General features: G+C 42.1%; 1 protein-coding gene across 1 annotated transcript; it reads right to left on the bottom strand.

The window, feature by feature from the left end:
- Positions 1-2,234: 2,234 nt before the first annotated feature.
- Positions 2,235-17,019, bottom strand: LOC142377878 (CTTNBP2 N-terminal-like protein). Its single transcript, XM_075462211.1, has 7 exons — positions 16,917-17,019; positions 14,137-14,241; positions 6,650-6,883; positions 4,772-4,879; positions 4,428-4,616; positions 4,125-4,295; positions 2,235-4,005 (listed from the first exon to the last, which is right to left on the bottom strand). Exons 1-7 carry the CDS (start codon positions 16,920-16,922, stop codon positions 3,031-3,033), a joined length of 1,788 nt encoding a protein of 595 aa, XP_075318326.1. The 5' UTR covers positions 16,923-17,019; the 3' UTR covers positions 2,235-3,030.
- Positions 17,020-18,718: the final 1,699 nt, after the last annotated feature.

The raw sequence follows: 18,718 nt of genomic DNA, 5'->3' as shown, positions 1-18,718 counted from the left end.
TACGGCACTGAAGAAATCCACACAGGAGGAACGTGTCTGCAACGATCTTTTTTGAGTTCAAGTTCATTTATTTATACACCATGTGGTGCCTTATTGCAAGCATGTCTCATACAATCCTACCAAGAAGTAATCCAACAAACGCTGTCTGCTTAATAAAGGACAAAAAAAAGATTAGAGGTTTGGCACCTAAAAAATGGATTATTTTAGGAATTAGTCTTCCTTCTTTTCACGTGAAAATCTAACAGGAACAAATCTGGATAATGTTTTTTTTAAACATGGCACCATAGCGTGTTCAGGTATTGCAGCCCAAAGACTGAAGTATTAATTTATAGTCTGAATATTAACACAAACAGATCCCTCCAGATGTATAAGATGTCCAAGTGTTGAACGGGTAGTTATTACAAGCCCTTCATTTAACCTTTTTGTCACAAGAAAATATTAAAGCTGTTTAACCTTGTTGGAAACTAAAATACCTCAGACCTAGTCTTTAAAAAAAGACCACTCGTGCAAAAGAAAAACACAGAATGTATATTAATCATATCCGTTTCTGAATGCCAAAGATTTTAGATTTCATCTTGTAATGTTTTCGAAATGGTTTAGTCGTCTGCACAGGAGAGACTTGCGCGAGGCCTCTGGCAGCTCATCAACCTGAGCTTGTGTTTATAGAGGCTGAGAAGATGAGGCTTTGCTGGAGGACCAGGCGTGCCTGTGCTGGATTTGGGTGGCAGCTCTGCTGTCCTGCGTTGGAATGTTAATTAGGTCAGCTGTGCGAAAGAGAGGTGACCCATCCATTAACCGGCTAACCCTTCCCCAACAGCCAGGAGGGGAATTCAGTGGGTCGGGAAAAGCCTGCTCAGCAAGTGCTCACTGTTAGGCTACTCCCAATGAGTAAGAGTATCTGAGCGTGTGTGTGAGGGAGACACAGGCAATGTGTACGCTGACACTGAAGACAATTAGTTTGTCAAGTAAACACATCGGTTGGTTTTCTGTGTGCACCTTCAAGATTGCAAACTAGTCATCACTCAATTTTTCCTCTCTTAAGTGGCATCACTTCAACAACATACCACAAGAGCGTTGTTTACGCTTTCAGCAACATGGAGCGCACGATAAAAGTTCAGTCCTCTTTAAGATTTCAAAATTGATGATCACAACCAAACAACGCGGTGATTTCAGCATCCTTCACCATCCATCAGCAAAACATGAAATATATTTCCCACAATATGAGCGCCTCCCGCTGTTTCCATGTAAGGCTCGCAAGAAACCTCCACTGAATGGAGACTTTGCCATGTAGGTCGTATTAACTTCTGTAGGATGCATTCACATACTGATAAACAATACAACATGCTATATTATTTCATAATTTGTCCTGCTGCACGTTATCCATCCACCCATTTCCTATACCCATTTCATCCTGTTCAGGGTAGCAAGGGTTGCTGGAGTTTATCCCAGCTGTTGTAAGACACAATGTCACCAGCCTAAATAAGCATGTATGGCCACTCTCACACCTGTGGTGAATTACGAATCACTAGTTAAACTAACATGTGGCCTCAGCTGAGATTCTTGTTGTGAGGTGACAGTGTTAGTCACCACTCCACTGTGTCGTCCTGCTAAATTTTATGCTAAACATCCAATGCAATCAACCAAGTATCACACGTTCTAAAAATCTACTCAAGGTACTATATACACCCGATAGGAACACATTTATTATGAAAATGTGAGCTACACATCAATTACTTAACAAATACTGACCTCTGGAGGACACTCTGTGGCACTACAGCGCTGCTACCATATCGAATTGTATAAATGGGCAGTTTTTTTTTTTTTTTTTAACAATCCCAGTTCCTCACAGTGTTGGACTCTGTGAATAAAAACAGACTACAACGATTTGCAAATATTTTAAAACGGAGCATAGAAAAAGGCTGCCATCAAATGTCTCACTCAGCATTGCATGGCACCAACACGTCTCAAGAATGCTGGGATGTAAGCAACGTTCTGGAAAAGTAAGTGGTACTAAAAAGGAAGTGTGAGGATTACTCGTACTGCTACTACTTGGGGTCATTATGTGTACTAGTGCTTGAAATGCAAGTTAAAACGACTTGTACTGATGAATAATGAATACCTAATTCATTTACTTCAAATCCAATCAATTTGACTTGGGTGTTAAAAAAAAGGAGAAGGGATGATGGGTAAAAATGAATTTAGGAAAAAATGGGGGAAAAAAAAACAAATTCTTAGATTTCCAGAGAAATTTATTGAACATGTAAATTTCCAGACTACAAAGTATTATACAGGGTCTGATGGAAGGCAGCTGAGTTGTGTTATTAAACAAAACAATAACCGAATAGAAAAAATGGCAAAGGCAAGAAATTAATCTCAAAGAACATTTTGTATCACGGTGACTGCATGAGTCTTTATGTCTACACGATTATCATCACTATGCAACACAAACATAATACAGAAGAGAGTATTACTGTATATGACACTTACAGCATTGTTTAGATGATCTGGTGTATAAAACTATCATATATCAACGATTAACATACATCTATAAAACCAACTACACGGATTTACAAAAAACAAACAGGCTGCAGTCCTTGGATTGATTACCTTGTGGCTTTTGTTCCAATAACAAGCAACATAGTCAGGACAAAGTACTTGTGCTGGGACTGAATGATACATTATCAGTTAATAAGCTGGTTTGTATATTCATGTAATGGTGTTTGAAAATATGAAACCATAAAAAGAATGCATTTCAACAGAACACTGTGCCCAAGATACAGTACCGGCACCTTCTAAAACGCATTAGTACCAACCCCAAAACCACGACCGAAAATAGTGCCTCTGCTCATGTTTAAAATAAATCTAATAAATATACATATTACACAGTGTTTGAAGGACCTCTGTTCAAATAATGATATAAATCCTGTCATACAGAGGGCAATATTTAATTCATAATTATGAAATATGGATTAAACCATGATGCAAGAGAGAGCAGCAGCTGCAGGCTTTATTCACCAAGTCAATGATCAGTTAATTCGATGAAACCACCATGTCCAGTTCTTTCACGCCATCCTGGGTGGAGGTGAGGCCGCAGCTGCTGGAGAGGTGGCTGTCAGAGAAATGGCTGGCAGATTTGGGCACGGCTGCCGGGGACGGAGGGGCCTGAATCAGACCAGGTTTCTTTGGGGGGATGGGTGGAGGATTGCCCCTGTCTGCCCTGGGAATGGTGGGTGATCGGATCCCGTGGGGAAATGCACTTGCAGCCCTTCCAATGACTGGAGACAAAGGTGCTGCCAGGCTGCGATAGTCTGTACCGAAAGGGGAGTTGTTTGGCGTGGGGAGCTTTGTCGTGAGACTCTGCTGGACGGTGGTGAAACGAGACAGAACCTGGGTGACTGTGCTCCGAGCCATCTGCTTGACTGGGCTGGCTTCTGAAGAGGAGCTGCTGGCCACAGGGGGAAGGTCCTTGGGTGAGAGGGGGAGCGCAGGTTGTACGGTCTGGGACTGCGGCTCTGGATCAACGCTACCCTGGAACTTGTGACGTGCAGCGTGGAAACGCTGATTGATCCCCGCCTGGTACGGAGACTGATAGCTTGCAGAGCTCGGGCTGCCAGGTGCGTGCTTGGTGAGAACAGGGGAACCGCAGGGCGAGGACTGAGCGAGTGTTGGGGAAGCAGCACTGCAGGAGGAGCTCGATGTCTGCGTCTGATGAGCTGAGGGATTCTCATTTCCATTCTGTTGAGATGTATTTTCTGGGAGGACGTTGCTTGAACTATGAAGCCCGTTGGTCTCATCTGAACAGTTGTGACCGTTGACCTTTGGCTGAAAAGGTGGGTGATCGTTGTCGTTCTCAATGTCCTCAACCTTCATGTTGTCCACTAATGCGTTTCCTGGGGAAACTTTTGTAGCCCACTCTTTTCCTGCTGCTTCCACTAAAGTTGAATTGATTCCCTTCATTTCTTTCATCGTGTACACCTCCTCCAGCTTCCTCTTCAGCTCTTCTACCTGATAAGAAAAGAGATTCTTTTTTTAAGCAGCTACCAGTATAAATGAGCTTTCCTCTCATGGCTAAATGATTTGGAAATGTGCCCTCCCTGGTGATCAGCATGCCTAAGTGTTCACACCTGTTGTTCTAGCTGACAGCAGTGAGCTTCCTCCTTCTTCAGACGTGAGCGGAGCTGTTCGCGTTCTGTGTCAAACTCAGCCAGCTGCTCCTCCACCCTTGCTTCCATCCTCAGAGTTCTTGTCCTCTCATCCTCCAGCTCTTTTCTCAGGTCCTGACAGGCTTCTTTTTCCTAAATAAGAAATTATCTCTTAAGCCACAGAGGATATTATAACTAAGCCAAAAACGTATTGCAGCATAATCAAGGAACGTGCACCAAGGGTGTGAAATTAAAGTGCCTAACTTGGATTCAAAATGTAAATACCTTGTCAAGTCTGCGGCTCAACTCAGTCAGCCGGTGACCCTCCTCCAGAGCCCTGGCACTCGCCCACTTGCACTCTTTGGCCAAAGCGCAGGAGAGCTGTTTGTGCTGAGCCCGTTCCTCCTCAAGCTGCTCAGTCACCCTTCGCTGTTCTTTTTCCAGCTGGCGGACCTGGCTCCGCTCAAATTCCAGCTGCATGCACAGAGACCAGACGTACAATCAACAAACACAAGTGGTTGACATTGCTTTTGCAGCCACACAAACGCATGTGCTTGTGTTTCAGAATTCTGCCAATTACTCACTGACTTCCTGAAATTTGCAGTGAAATCTCCAGTGTTGCTAATCACCTGCTGCTGTAGACGCTCCCTCTCTTTTTCCAGGATATAAGTGACATCATCTCCCTCTGCTGTGTCCTCAGCATGCCTCCTCTTTTCCTCCTCCAGGTCTGCAATTACCTAGAGCCAACAAAGCAGGGAGATTGAATTTTGGGAGTAAAATAAGCTCACGTTAGTTTGGTCAGCTACATGCTGAAGGTAACAGTGGTTATTTCGAAGCAGTATAATTACCCCATTACAAGCACAGGTGCTGAAGCCACAAAGCTTTTCAGTGGCAACCTGATATTAAAATGCTGTGTTTGCTCAGCTTCTTCATTTAGTACCGTATAGTAATCTGGTGTGTCATTACTCTTTATTCAGTCATGTTTAATTCAGTCTTCAAGACACTCCTTAATGGTGGCCTATAAAAGCAATAAAAGTATAACAGGATTAAAAAAAAACAATACATATAAATGATATACAACAAGAAATAAAATAAAAATGGAAAGGTACTTTATTTTTCTTTGTTCAATCCAATTTCCTTGCAACTGTGCAGTACTTTAGTGTGCGTTATGTCCCTTGATGCCAACGTTATATTTAATCAGTTATTCTGCTGTTGCTGAAAAAAATTTGACAAAAAGATTGTGATTGAAGGTGAGAACTTATTGGAATTTAAAAAAAAAAACAAATCTTATTTTATTTCTTTCGAGTTGAATTAGGTTAAGCTCCTTAAAGCTTTCTGAGTGCTCTCAGTTTGGGAAACAACAGAGGAAGTCTAACAGGGGAGCTAAGCTGAGCTCACCCAGAACAACTCAGAACAGGGCAACAGAGAAACCCTAAAACTGAAACCTCAAAAAATGTCAGCAGCTTGAACAAATGCTACACAGTACATACAGCTGTAAGACATTGCCACTATTTTATCAACCAAAAGAACGTCCATGCGGCTCAGTGTCGCTGCATGCATGATGGCTACCCAATGTATTCTGCGGCTGATCAGATGAGTCCATCAGAAGATGTGTTAAGACTTGTTATTTCTAAAACTTGTTGGTATTCTTGCTCGGCAACACTTTTGCAAAGATTTAAAAGATGGTAAGCGTTCATTCCGCTCCAAGCTTTTTCTCTTGTTTTTACAGTCTGGTGGTTGGTATGAGATTTGTGGAGCAGTGAGGCCCAGCTGATCAGCAGTAGGATAACTTGGGCAGCCACTGTGTATGCAATGACATGTAGATATTCTCTGCTGAAGGAAAATAGTGACAATATCAACAAATATCCTATCCTAGCACTTGCCCTTTACTTCCCTACTCCCTCTACTGCACTTTGTCTTTCTGTAACTCCCTCTATGTCTGCACTCTATCTCTACACTGTCACCTCTGACAGAGTCTGACTAGTGGTTTCCTTCTATGTAGCTTATTGTTAGCGTTGATGTTATATGTTATTGTATTGTTTAGTGGTGCTAAACTCACTCTATGAGGCATTGTCTGGAGCCACTACTAAGTTTTACATGGAGAAAATTCCCTCCTCTGTGGCCACGATCTGAGCCGCTGATGCTTGGCTCTCTGTCAGAATTCCTGAGAGTGCTCTGACAGCTGTCTGCTGGAGGTAAGACACTGACTCCTCACGAGTACCACAAACAACCCCACTTCAAAGAAACCAAAATATACCTTTAAACTAATTTCTTTTTTGAGCCAAAATATTGTTGCCAGCAGTGCGGGTTTACAAAAATAAAGAAATAAATCCATACTGCACTACAAACGCTGCACTGCCTTTAGCTCCTCCACTCATGTTGTGTTTCTCTAACGGTCACGCTCACTTTCATCTTTTGCTCCCTAATTGATTTTTTTTTTTTCAAACCAACATCACAAGCCATCTAATTTCTGAGTTACCTGCCGAACAGCACATATCCTAACTTACCCTTCTGTGCCTGCTCTCAGCTGCAGCCAGCTGGGCCAGCATCTTCTCCTGCATCCTCCTGCAGTGGCTCACCACCAGTTTGAGAACCACCAGAGGGTTGGACGTGGGGGAAGGACACGCAGGGTCTCTGTTCTGGCCCCCCACGGCCTCGTTGTCTCTCTGCAAAGCCTGGAAGGGATCACTGAGGTTGTACCTTCCATAGCGCTCCTCGATTAACAGCTCTTTTTGCTGGGCCTGTAGAGATGACAAGAGGACCTTTAATATCAGTTTGTGATTCTGCTCTCTGCTCTAACGTCGATGTACTTCAGCTATGACTGGATTCTTACTTCTGTATATACATCTACAAATTCCTATTTTGGCCATGCTAAATCACTGGCAGCTATGGATTAAATTGTAATGAAATTGGGCACAAACAAGTTGAACGTTGACCTGTTCTCTAGCACCACCCTGTGGTTGATGTCGCCACTGTTGGATCAATCATTTGTCCAGTGGCTTTGTTTATGACAGAATACCGTGCGTAATTAGTTATTAATTATTGAGTATTGCATGACTAAGCTGGTGAACATCATCTTTATATCTGTGTACATGCTATGCTGAGAATAGGCGCTTAGCTAAAAATTTATGGTGGCCCTGAAGTGCAAAACACAACGGCAAAAGAGAATCACAACGGCAAAAGAGAAAACACAACGGCAAAAAAGAAAACACAACGGCAAAAGAGAAAACACAACGGCAAAAGAGAAAACACAACGGCAAAAAAGAAAACACAACGGCAAAAAAGAAAACACAACGGCAAAAGAGAATCGCAACGGCAAAAAAGAATCACAACGGCAAAAGAGAAAACACAACGCCAAAAGAGAAAACACAACTCCAAAAGAGAAAAGACAACAGCAAAAGAGAATCACAACGGCAAAAAAGAAAACACAACGGCAAAAAAGAAAACACAACGGCAAAAGAGAATCACAACGGCAAAAAAGAAAACACAACGGCAAAAGAGAAAACACAACGGCAAAAAAGAATCACAACGGCAAAAGAGAAACACAACGGCAAAAAAGAAAACACAACGGCAAAAAAGAAAACACAACGGCAAAAGAGAATCACAACGGCAAAAGAGAAACACAATGGCAAAAGAGAAACACAACGGCAAAAGAGAAACACAACGGCAAAAGAGAAAACACAACAGCAAAAGAGAAAACACAACGGCAAAAGAAAACACAACGGCAACAGAGAAAACACAACGGCAAAAGAGAATCACAACGGCAAAAGAGAAAATGCATCTCTTTGTGATTTGCACTTCAGGGCCACCGTACCAACTTCCTCTTTGGCTAAAAACAGCCTAAGAGATGCTGATCAGGCTGTACAATCTTTAGCTTCCTTCCTTAAACTGCACTTTTCTAAATAAGTGTAGGAGCAGTGCGGTCTTATTCAAAGTGTGATGAGGTTTGATAATACTTAATCCTTGTTATGACACACTAGAAGCACAGGAAATCAAATACTATCTTTGGCAAAGCATGATCTCAAAGAAAAGAGCCGTAAATAAGCAGTAGACAAGGGAAAAGAAAAAATGCACTTAAGAAAAAAATACATGTAAAAGAGTGCAGGCTGGTGGAAGGAGCAACAGATGGTGTGTGTCAGTCTATCTTTAACAGGACAGCTGCTCCAGACTGGGCCTTGGCCAATGGAGACCTGTTCTCTGTTTAACTCGTGACAAAAGAGGGATAATGGCAGCAAGACATTTCAGGTTCAGCAAATGCCTTTAGGCCTGCTGTGAAAAGGGAATGAAGTGTGAAAGAAGGGAGAAAGATGGAGGAGGGCTGTGGCAGAGCTGTGTTCGGTGAGGTTTCAACAAAAGAGGATCAAGAGATTAGAGAGAACAGCATCCTCTTTTGGCAGGGTGAGGACAGAGCTTCTGATGACTGATACCTAGATTGCTTGAGAAGTTTAAAGTGTTGTCAAGAATGTGGACAGGTCTGCGGAGCCATATCCACCCCCTGTGTGGGGGCTAATAATACAGCCACTTTTTTCAACCACATATATATTTTTTTCTCTCTCATTCCAACACCTGTGCCTGTATTATCAAGCGGTACGTGATACTCTGCGACAACCCCCACTCCCCACAAGTCTCTGAGGATCTGACTTTAATCCATTTATGTAAAGGGAAATCTGGTCAGGGGTATCTGAGGCACAGAAACCTTCAGTGACTGTAAAAAAAAAAACAAAAAAAACAGGATGTAACATAGGAACCTGGATATAATGTGGACCTGTTAGCATGACATGCTCCCCTTAATAAGCTGTGCAGCATATTAGTACATCCATAACATCGTGTAGAGAAAGATTTATTCAAAATTTCCTCAAATTGGACATAATTGATTCAAAAGGAAGAGGTAAGAACTTTTCAGACATCCTGATATAGCTTACATTTTATATGCAAAGACAGACCTATGCCATACAAATGAGACAAAACACTTGCCATGACTCTTTATGACAATGACTTCAATGTGATAGAATATGTTTCATTAATTAAAATTATCCTCTGATGAATAAGTGTCAACTGAAATCCAAAGTTGACGAGATCAAAGGCTTTGAATTTTTTTTTTTTTTTTTTTCACATCTTCAGTGTTGGCTTCTCTGACACAGAGAGAGGAAGGTGGGACTGTGAGGCTTTGCTGCTGTTATGCGATCCAGTCTGCTGAAGATGGTGTGAAGGCAGATCAAACAGCAGGGACGGATGAAACAGGAAAACACAGGGTCCCCGGGAGTATTCAAAAATGCCTCCTAAACAAGGGCATGATTGAAAGCTACATGACCGCTCGGCACCTCAGTAACTAACTATTGTGCAGGACATCTACAGTAGCCCTCACTGTGTTGTAGCACAAGCTTCTTTATAATAAAAATGCTGATTTATGCTAAAAATGCCAGAAATAGTACTTGGCCTTAGAGCCCGTTCTTGTATCCAACAACGACCGTCTACTCTTTCAGCTCAATTTGCAATCAAAGTTTAGATCAGACTTTCCTTTCTTAATGCCTAAGATCAAAAAAGCAGCAGCAGGAAAAAGAAACTACTGGTCTCAAACTGTTTATCAAAGAGAAAAAGCTGAAATACCAAAAATGACCTGCTCGGCAGACAAACACTTCCTGAGCTAGATCCATCCAAATGATAGGGATAAAATGAAACTACCCGACAGACTCCAAAGCAGAAAAGGAGGGTTTTAGGTGGAAAACAGAAGGGACTGTTGTATTTAACTCATTAGCAATTTCACATTTCGAACAGCAGGAACGCAAATGTCACACCGATGCGTGCCGAAAAGCCTTGAGGTGCTCAGAGTGGTACAGCTGTGTCAATACGGGCTCCAGTTTTTCACTGAGCAGCAGTGCTATGAGGAAAATTTGAGAGAACTTTCAGTCCGACTCTGATAGAGTAAGGCACTTTACATCGCAATGGAAACCTCAACTGCCACTTTGGTACACACAGCTGATGGACATTTGCTAATGAACAGCTTTTCTCATCTCTGCTTCGTGTACACACACTTTGAAAGATTAATCCTTAACCTTTTGGCAGTTAGCAAGCGACAGAGGACAAAAAGTCTCAGTAATCCCTCTGTAATTTCTCCAGAAACTGCAAAGTCTAGTTTACTTTTCTAAGTCTCTATAACAAAAGTGAATTATTCCCCTTGTAATTTCTATTTCTTCAGTTAGCGCAGCTCACGCATTAACATAACTATTTAATTGGCTCCTTAATTATCAGGATTTTTTTTTTTTTTCAAATTCGCAGGGAGCCTGCTACACAAAAGTGCTCTTATTAACACACACTGTGCTGCTCCGCTCCCCTTCTCGGCTCTCTCCCCTGCCCTTCAATGCACGGATAGATGTGCCGTTTTACAACACAAAGGGCGGCTGTTTTCCTCCGCATCAATCCTCCACTGAGACGAGCAGGGAGTGAAAAGAGGGATTTCAGGAACATTTCTAATGCTACTTTAACACTTAACACCCAAACGCACCAGGGCTCATTCATTACATCATACTGTACATGTACAACGCCCATAACCATTCAGCGCACGGCTGCTGGGAATCACAGTCTAGCCTCATTATTCATTCCTTTGTCTGTTGCCTACAACTCTTGGCAACCTGTGTGTTTTTGCATGGGAAGCTACGGTTGCACTGCTTCCAACGAATCTTATGCTGACAATTGCCAGGAGTCTGTGAGATGTGCAATGGTGCCGACAAGATCATATGATACAAAGAGAGGGTGACAATTGCATGTCTTACTCTAGAGTCAAAGATATTTCAAAGCATGCTCACGCATGTCATTTTATTCTATGCTATGGAAAGGAAACCGCTCTCCAACAGTCACTACTAAAGCTGTATTCATCACTGACACTGAATCCAATCAGCTGATGCATCCAAATACAGGGACAAAATTGCTGCTCCCTCTTCAGTGTTGCCTCTTAACAAACAAACAGAAGGTAAAGCCGTTTGAAGTAGCTCCATTTGGAAGCTCTAGTCAACCAAACCATGTGAGCTCGACAGTTAATTAAAAGCTCATTTCCATATTAGAGCTCCCTTTGAACTTAAAGTAAAGACCTCTATTCCTTCCCCAAACTGAGGAAACTATTGGATCCCTTCAGGGCTTTGTGGGCCAAATTTAAGAGTTGCCAAAGACTGACTTCCTTTTGAAAGCCACAGTGTGAGCAGCTGCAGAAGTGAGTCACAAGAGGAAAAATGCAGCGGATAGTTAGAATGCCATTGATAGTTCTGCATAGTTAAAGAGTACTACTAAAAAAAAAAAACACCGTTAATCTCACATCCTGTATTTACACTGTATATTGTAAACGATCACTGATAAGAATGTGCAGATGAAGCAAAAAAAAGGAGTTTGTTGTGTATTTGACGGTTTACTAGTTGAAGTCTATATTTCACTGTGCTGTTACCATGGTGATATGTGTTTTAGTTGAGCATTTCGCACATGACTCTGACAGTGCAGCAGTGACACATCAGTTAAGACTGTCACGAGCGTCACGACTGAAGCTGCTTCTCCAAGTGATCATTTAAGACAAAGTAAATGGGATGACATTTAGTTCAGTTGAGTAGTTGAGTATGAGAAATCAAGTGACTGAATAACAAACTGAAGTTTTGATCTGAAACTGCCCCGGAGTGCCCAGGGGCTGAAATACACGACTTTGGTTTACAGCCTTGAACCACAACAATTTGCTTTACTGTCCCTTGAAATCTTTGTGGTTTCTTCAACATGTCAACCAACTTCATGTGTATGGCTGTATGTGAGCAGGGCTCACACAGAGATTTGTTCACTAATTTACCTGAGCCAGAGTACCTGGAGAGAACCACAGGGAGAACAAGTAAACGCCACACAGAAAGGCCCCGGGTGAGATTCAAAGTGGGAACCTTCCTGCAATGCCAGTTTTAACCCTCCCACCACCATGCAGCCCATCATGAAAGCATCACAGGTTAAGTCAGGGATTAACTTCACAAAACCTACGAACGTTTGCACAAAATGTGGTGCCACCCACCATGAAGATGTTTAGGTTTTCCACAGCATGAGTCAAACTGTAATCTGCTGATGCTGCTAAAAGAAAAGGGTAGGACTGAAAGTTTCAATCCTAGGGGGTGACCAATGCAAATTAAATTTCCCGGAGCTCCTTCAAACAGCAGTTGTGTTTTGTCAGTCAGGACTAGGCAGGTGGACAAACACAAATGCTGCAATTCGCAGATCCATAACGTCAGCATCATTAGGTAATGCTTCACCGATAACAATCTAGTTTCATGTGAGGGTAAGACCAAAGATTCCACACTGTCGATCCCTTAGCAGCAGAACCGCAGAAAGGCATGACCCGTGCTCACTGTACGTGACTGGAGTTCAAAGTTGTGTGACTAATATGCCACGAGCAAAGATTTTTCATCACTTTCCTTCATTTATTTTTCCCTCTGATTTGTAATTACACCCTTATTAAAGACTAAACGCCCACCCAGCGGATAGGGTGAATGGGTTAACAGTTTGTGCAGAAGGAACCATGAAAAAAGCCCCGCCATATTCCCCTCAAGCTCCAGTTAAGGCCAGTGTTTACTTATTCACTCCTACTCTCCCTCACATTGAGTCATCAGGCTCCCAGTGCGCTGTAACTCTTCTTGCCTTAGATGGCCAGCTCACTGGGGAAATGAAGGAATGTGGTCTAGACACAACACACGAGCATTCAGCGGTAGACTGTCTAGTCCACTGGCTGCCTCTCCAGTTGGTTCTTTCAATGGTGCATTTTACACTGAGACACTGATCAGCATTCCAAGAGCATAATTACTGTAAAGGTCCTATGTTAATGGTGAGACTGAAGTCTGCAGTTGTTTAAATCTCATTTTCTGCAGATGCATTGCAGAGTAAGGTTGTTTACTCAATACTTATCTTGATTCTTACTGTATTTTCCCACTATTTAAAAAAAAAAAATGACAAAACACTTCGGGCAATGCAAAAACTACACTATCATCCCTTTCGCTGAAATGCACATGAATCCTGCCAGAGTGAGACGTTTAAAGATTGCTGTTTTGACTGTTTTCAGTAGAGAGTGCTGTCAAGAAGCTATCAAATTCTCTATCTATCTATCTATCTATCTATCTATCTATCTATCTATCTATCTATCTATCAAATCAAGCTATCAAACTTTCAGTGAAGCCTTCTTCCTCATTGGTGAAGGCACTGATTCTGGAAGAGACCACTCCCCTTAGGTTAGAGATGATCGTGATACGATGAAGGTGATCACTGCTCTGTAGTGGTCCTTCCCTGAAGCCAACTTTGGACGTCTTTTGGTCGTTGAATTTTTTTTTGTGCTTGGAGCTTTCAAAGCCCCAGTGTGTTCACACTCCTCTAACTGAACTCTATCAAGCAATTACAGTCGCCATGCTGGCTGATCTCTCTCTTGTCGTTATATTATACCCGCTACAAGTAGCTCCTTGTTAGGGTTCAATCTGTTTTGCTCACCTGCTTGTAGAAGAGGACAAGCAGTTTCTCTTTACAGCTTCTCTCTCTCTCTCAAGTCTGTCACGGTATTGCTTGATGGAAAGGCATCTGTGTTCTCCCCAGCGTTAAATTAAACTCTTCACTGAGTAGCTCAGTTTCTTGGTTTCTTGAGCAGGCCGTAGTTTCTTCTCCATGCATTTGTATGGCAAAGTACCCACTAGCTATTCTTGAATGTTTGATATCTTCTTTCTATTTCCAGATTTCTCCCTATCGTGTCCCACTGACCCCGTCTCCTGCACTCTCATTGGCCGCAGCTCCTCCTTGACGGCTTACTCACAACTTCTCCCCCAACGAATGCATCGAAATATCAAGCTATGATAAGATGGAAATGTAATTTACGCACACAGGGTGACAACCAACATTTCACAGCCATTTTTCAACCAAGTGTGTGTGAGTGTTTTATGTTTAAAGTAGATTTTGTGCAGAGAACCACTTTAATGTGATAGCTCTGGTCTGTAATTACTGGTACCTTTAGGGCTTCAATGACAAGGTCCCGGGCCTCCAGCTCTCCCTCCAGGATGCTGAAAAGCATCAGCAACTCTGGCTTGGTCAGATTCTCCATGTTCAGCTTGGACTGTGAAGGCAAAAGATACAAAGAGAAAGATAAACTCGACATGTGTTGTTTTCTGCATAAATAAATGCTTATTTTGTCATTTTTGTCAACACGATTACAAAACGACTCCAAAACAGGAAACAGACAGAAGCCATTCATCTCACTTCATGGGTTTTTCCCATGACAATACAACAATTTCCCAGGTATTTCATTTTCATCTTGAAACAAAGCTCCATGTTTTTCAATTCTTTCAAAACAGACATCTAATCTTTCCCACTGATTTATGAGCTTTCTGTGGATATGCGGTTATTATCTTGGGGAAGGCAGTCATTTTGAGTCGGTCGTTTATTTTTTTTTTCCGTGACAAGAAAAACAACAAATTATTTTGGGTTTAATTTAGAGGTACGACGAACAACATTTCTGGCAAAAAAAAAAAAAGGAACAAACATGCGTCACAACTGACAACAGAGATTTCTTATTTTAGCCGGCTGCTCATAAACATGGCAATAGCACAGGCTGACACATTGATGGGGTGCAGACCGATGTGATCCGGACTGCGAAAAAGGCTGACTGGTGATGTGCCTCTGCCGTAACGTTCCAGTTTCTTTTTGTTTTGCAGCAAGTCCTAATCATAATGGGTGCTGTGACAGTTATGTTGTGTTGTAAATGAAATGTGGTTCCTTTGTAGTGTCTCTGCGCTCTAATCTCACAGATGTATGGTGGTTCTGCTGACAAGCCCTGCGGTGTCCAAATCTCAAACATGCAACTGTACTCTGCCCAACTGAACATATGCGCGCCTCTCTTTGAAATAGGATCAAAGCTGCCGATGTTACAACACTAAACATCCTTTTCAGATGAGATTCATCATGTGGGACGTGTACAACAGACCGGCGCGACACTCGCTGACTACTTAATAACACACTTGTACTCTCGCTAGAATCAAAGAAATATTGTGTGTGTAGCTGAAGCATTCGATGAGTCTCCCTTAATGCTGTTGGGCAGCGAGCCACACCTGCATTAGCATTCAGTCAACAGGCCTCTGCTCTGAGCACTTGTGGTCACCGCAGCCTTCCACATCACAAAGTCATCAGTGGAGGGGAGGCCTGATCTGTTTGAGCAGGAGTCGCATAATGAAAGACAGGAATCTCAGGACGGGCCTATCTGAGCAAGAAACTGAGAACGGATGTTTTGACGAACTGTGCAGTAGCCACCTCTCCCCAGTAAAGCACAAAGTGCCTTTAGATCTGCCTTTTAGCTGCACTCGTGGTCTGTGGCTTAACCACGGGAGTAAAATGTGAACAAAACTGCAGCATATATGCCTGCCTTGGATCTGGTTTACAGGCTTGCTTGCTAATTTCACAGGCCACCATAATCACTGTGAGAACTGTGTGCGCTGTATATGTGAGAACTGCCCCGACCTGTTGAAGCCTACATGTGTCATCATGTGTGTTTATATCGTCAGCATTTTAATGATCTCCCACGTAATCACTTGACTTTAGAGTTGATAATCACGAGGGTACACAAAACAAAGCATGATAGCATGGGAAATACAAATATTCCCACATGTTCTCCGAGCTACACTTCCGATGACGACAGCCCTGCGATCATAATCCTTTTATCCGTGTTTGTTTTAAGCCTGGTCGGCCATGTGTCTCATCTGCAACACTGTAAACTCCTTAAAAACACACAGCGGCTTTTACTGCAAAAACATATGCTTTGCTCCAGAGCAAAGAGGCTCTGGATTTGTGAGAAGCTGCTTGTGACTTGTGCACAGTGTAGCCCCTCCTTCACCTTAATCCTATCCATTTAATATTCCCCACTTTTTTTTTAGTCTCAGGACAGTTTCTAAGCTCTTAAGTACATGCTGAACTACGGCAATAGCCATACAGACCTTAAGAGTAGGTATATTTACACGCATGGAATCAGGATGGCGTAGTTGTTTCATGTAGCCAACTGTCTTATCACTTAAACTATGGGAATTGATTGAAAAGTCAATCCTTTTTTGCTTTCAAAGTGGCTTTAAAAAAAGAATGAAAACACACACACACACACTACTTGTACATAAATGAATGGCCAAACTCACAATCTGTGCAACTACAAACTCTGCCATGAGATTGGGGTCAACTGAGGGGAAGCCCAGCCTGAGAGGTCTGCTGAATTTCCTTCTTGGCTGACCAGATGCAGCATGTCTGGATACTAAATTGGATTTAACAGCCAACCCATTTTCTATATGGGCCATTTGCTTCCCCGCTCAGCTTCCTACCTACTTTGATGCAGCGTTCTTGTAAAATTAACTTGACAAATACGACCCGAAAGAAAAAGGAAATAGCTGGTAGTTGTACAGCTGGTTTGTTCATGGGTTAATTCGGGGTTATTAACAACTGGTGCCGCTGCAAGTGAAGTCACTCTGCGCTGTCACCAAGATCCAGCCTTAATCTTACAGGAAAAAATATCATCAGCTGAAAAAGGTGGTTAAGTAGGGCCAAAATGTTGCACTTTGAACGAACCAAAAGCATCTTGATGTAATTTCTACCAGCGGTTTGGCCTGTAGCCTTGACTACTTTAGGTAACATCTTTTTTTCTTTCTTTCTTTTCTTTTTCTTTTCTTCTTTGGACCAAACGCGATGGAACACCGCAAATTATCCGCTGCAGTTTCACAAAGTCAAGATAGAAACATTGTCAGAGGGTCTTCTTACCTTCATTTGGCCCTCTAAAATCTTTCAGAACTCCGGCATGAACTTTTCCTCTGTCAGAAGATTTGTTTCACTTGATTTGCGTCTTCTGATCCCGAAGCAGCGGAGTACTGAAGTGCCAAGTACAACCCCGAACGACAGCTCAGCCAGCCAATGGGCGAGGAGCAGCCAGGAGTGTTGACCAATAGAAGACGAGATTTGGGGGAAATGGGCAGAGTCAGTAAAGTCCCACCCGTTGAGTTTTGGTCGGACTTCTTTGTTTAGTGTTTCTTGCGTTGCTTTCTGCCGTTTCTTTAATAGTCTTTTACAGACATGCAAACTATTGTAATGACTGTTCAAATGTTCAACAAAACGACATGTCAATCTCACGGTTCGTCTCTGAGGGTTTTTTATTGTTGTTGTCTTGAGATATTTCTAAATTAATTATTTGATACTTCATGAAGTTTTTGGCATATCTTTGAACGTATCAATCACTAAATGATTTATAACATCGCATTTTGGGAAACAAAAAGGGTGTTCATGTCGTATTTAACTAATACAAACGTTTTTTTTTTACAATGCCTCAGACTTTACAATTGGAAAATAGATTTGTAAACGCTTTCGTTTGGTATATTTAAAGATAAAGCATTCGAAGACCATGGAGGAGGATCTCAGAATTTTTACTCAGTAGAGCACTTTAGTGAAGGTAGTTTGATGCCACTTACATAATAAACATTTTATTTGATTCTGGAGTAAAACCACATCATCCTATAATATTATTGTATACAAATATATCAAATATCCATAGGTTATATCTCAGAGTAACAATTAAAAAGATACATCAAATGCTCTAAATGTCACCACATAGAGCATGCGTTGAGTGCTAATATGAATTATTCCAACATTATTTCAACAAAGGCATCTCTTGCATTGATTTCTGGATTTGTTGGATTGCAGTTTTATTGACTGCCACCTGCTGGTAAGAGTCTGAAGAGCTGTGGTAAATCTTAGTGCTTTTTGAAGACACCTGGGAAATCAGACAGTGTTCAAACCGTTGATTAACTAATGTTTCAGCTGGCTTCCAACTAAAAGAATCAAAAGCTCACAGAAGAGGAGTAATTGTAGGTATTACTCTAAAGCACACTGCTTTTTAGAGACACTCCTGGATCTCATTAGCTGCTCCCGGGAGCAAGAAAGAGTTGACCGTGGTCTAACTCCACGGGGTGATACAGCTGTGTTGCTCTTCGTGTTGTTGTCAGCAAGAGCTCCAAGCATGACAAAAAACAGATGAGGTATGCATTGTGCTGTAGACCTGAAGATTTAAGGTTGTGTCAACCGCAAGCAGGAGCTCTTTCTGCAGTGCATAGCAGCTGCCAGTAGAGTGCAATGCTCACACAACACAGTTCAAGTCTTCCTTTGGCCAATGGAGGTTTAATCATCCAGCACGCATGCAGAAAATACAGACTTTGCACCATAGCTGTAGTCCGGTGGACAATCACTGTTTTTATGTGTGGCTTTCAAAAGTTCTTTGAGCCTGATCATGAGCATCAGCCACTTCTCTAACTGTAATTTAAAATGTAGCACCACAGAGTTGTGCTGGAAGAGAGAAGAACATAAATGCACTCCAGCATTGCAACTTGCCTTGAAAATTTAGGACACAGCACACATAAATGAGACCCCTATCCATACAGCATCTTTGTGCTTTATTATAATTGTGTCCTTTTTTTCACTCTGCTGTCTTGAGGGTATATGGAGAGCAAAGTCAGAGAATTGTTTCTCCTGATAGGCTGCTGGTGCATGGAGCCTCTCCAGCACTAATATAAAGT

Source organism: Odontesthes bonariensis, chromosome 3 (assembly GCF_027942865.1).
Source record: "Odontesthes bonariensis isolate fOdoBon6 chromosome 3, fOdoBon6.hap1, whole genome shotgun sequence".
Classification (NCBI taxonomy): domain Eukaryota; kingdom Metazoa; phylum Chordata; class Actinopteri; order Atheriniformes; family Atherinopsidae; genus Odontesthes; species Odontesthes bonariensis.
The sequence above is the reverse complement of the archived record's forward strand: the minus strand, read 5'-3'. Positions and strand labels throughout refer to the sequence as shown.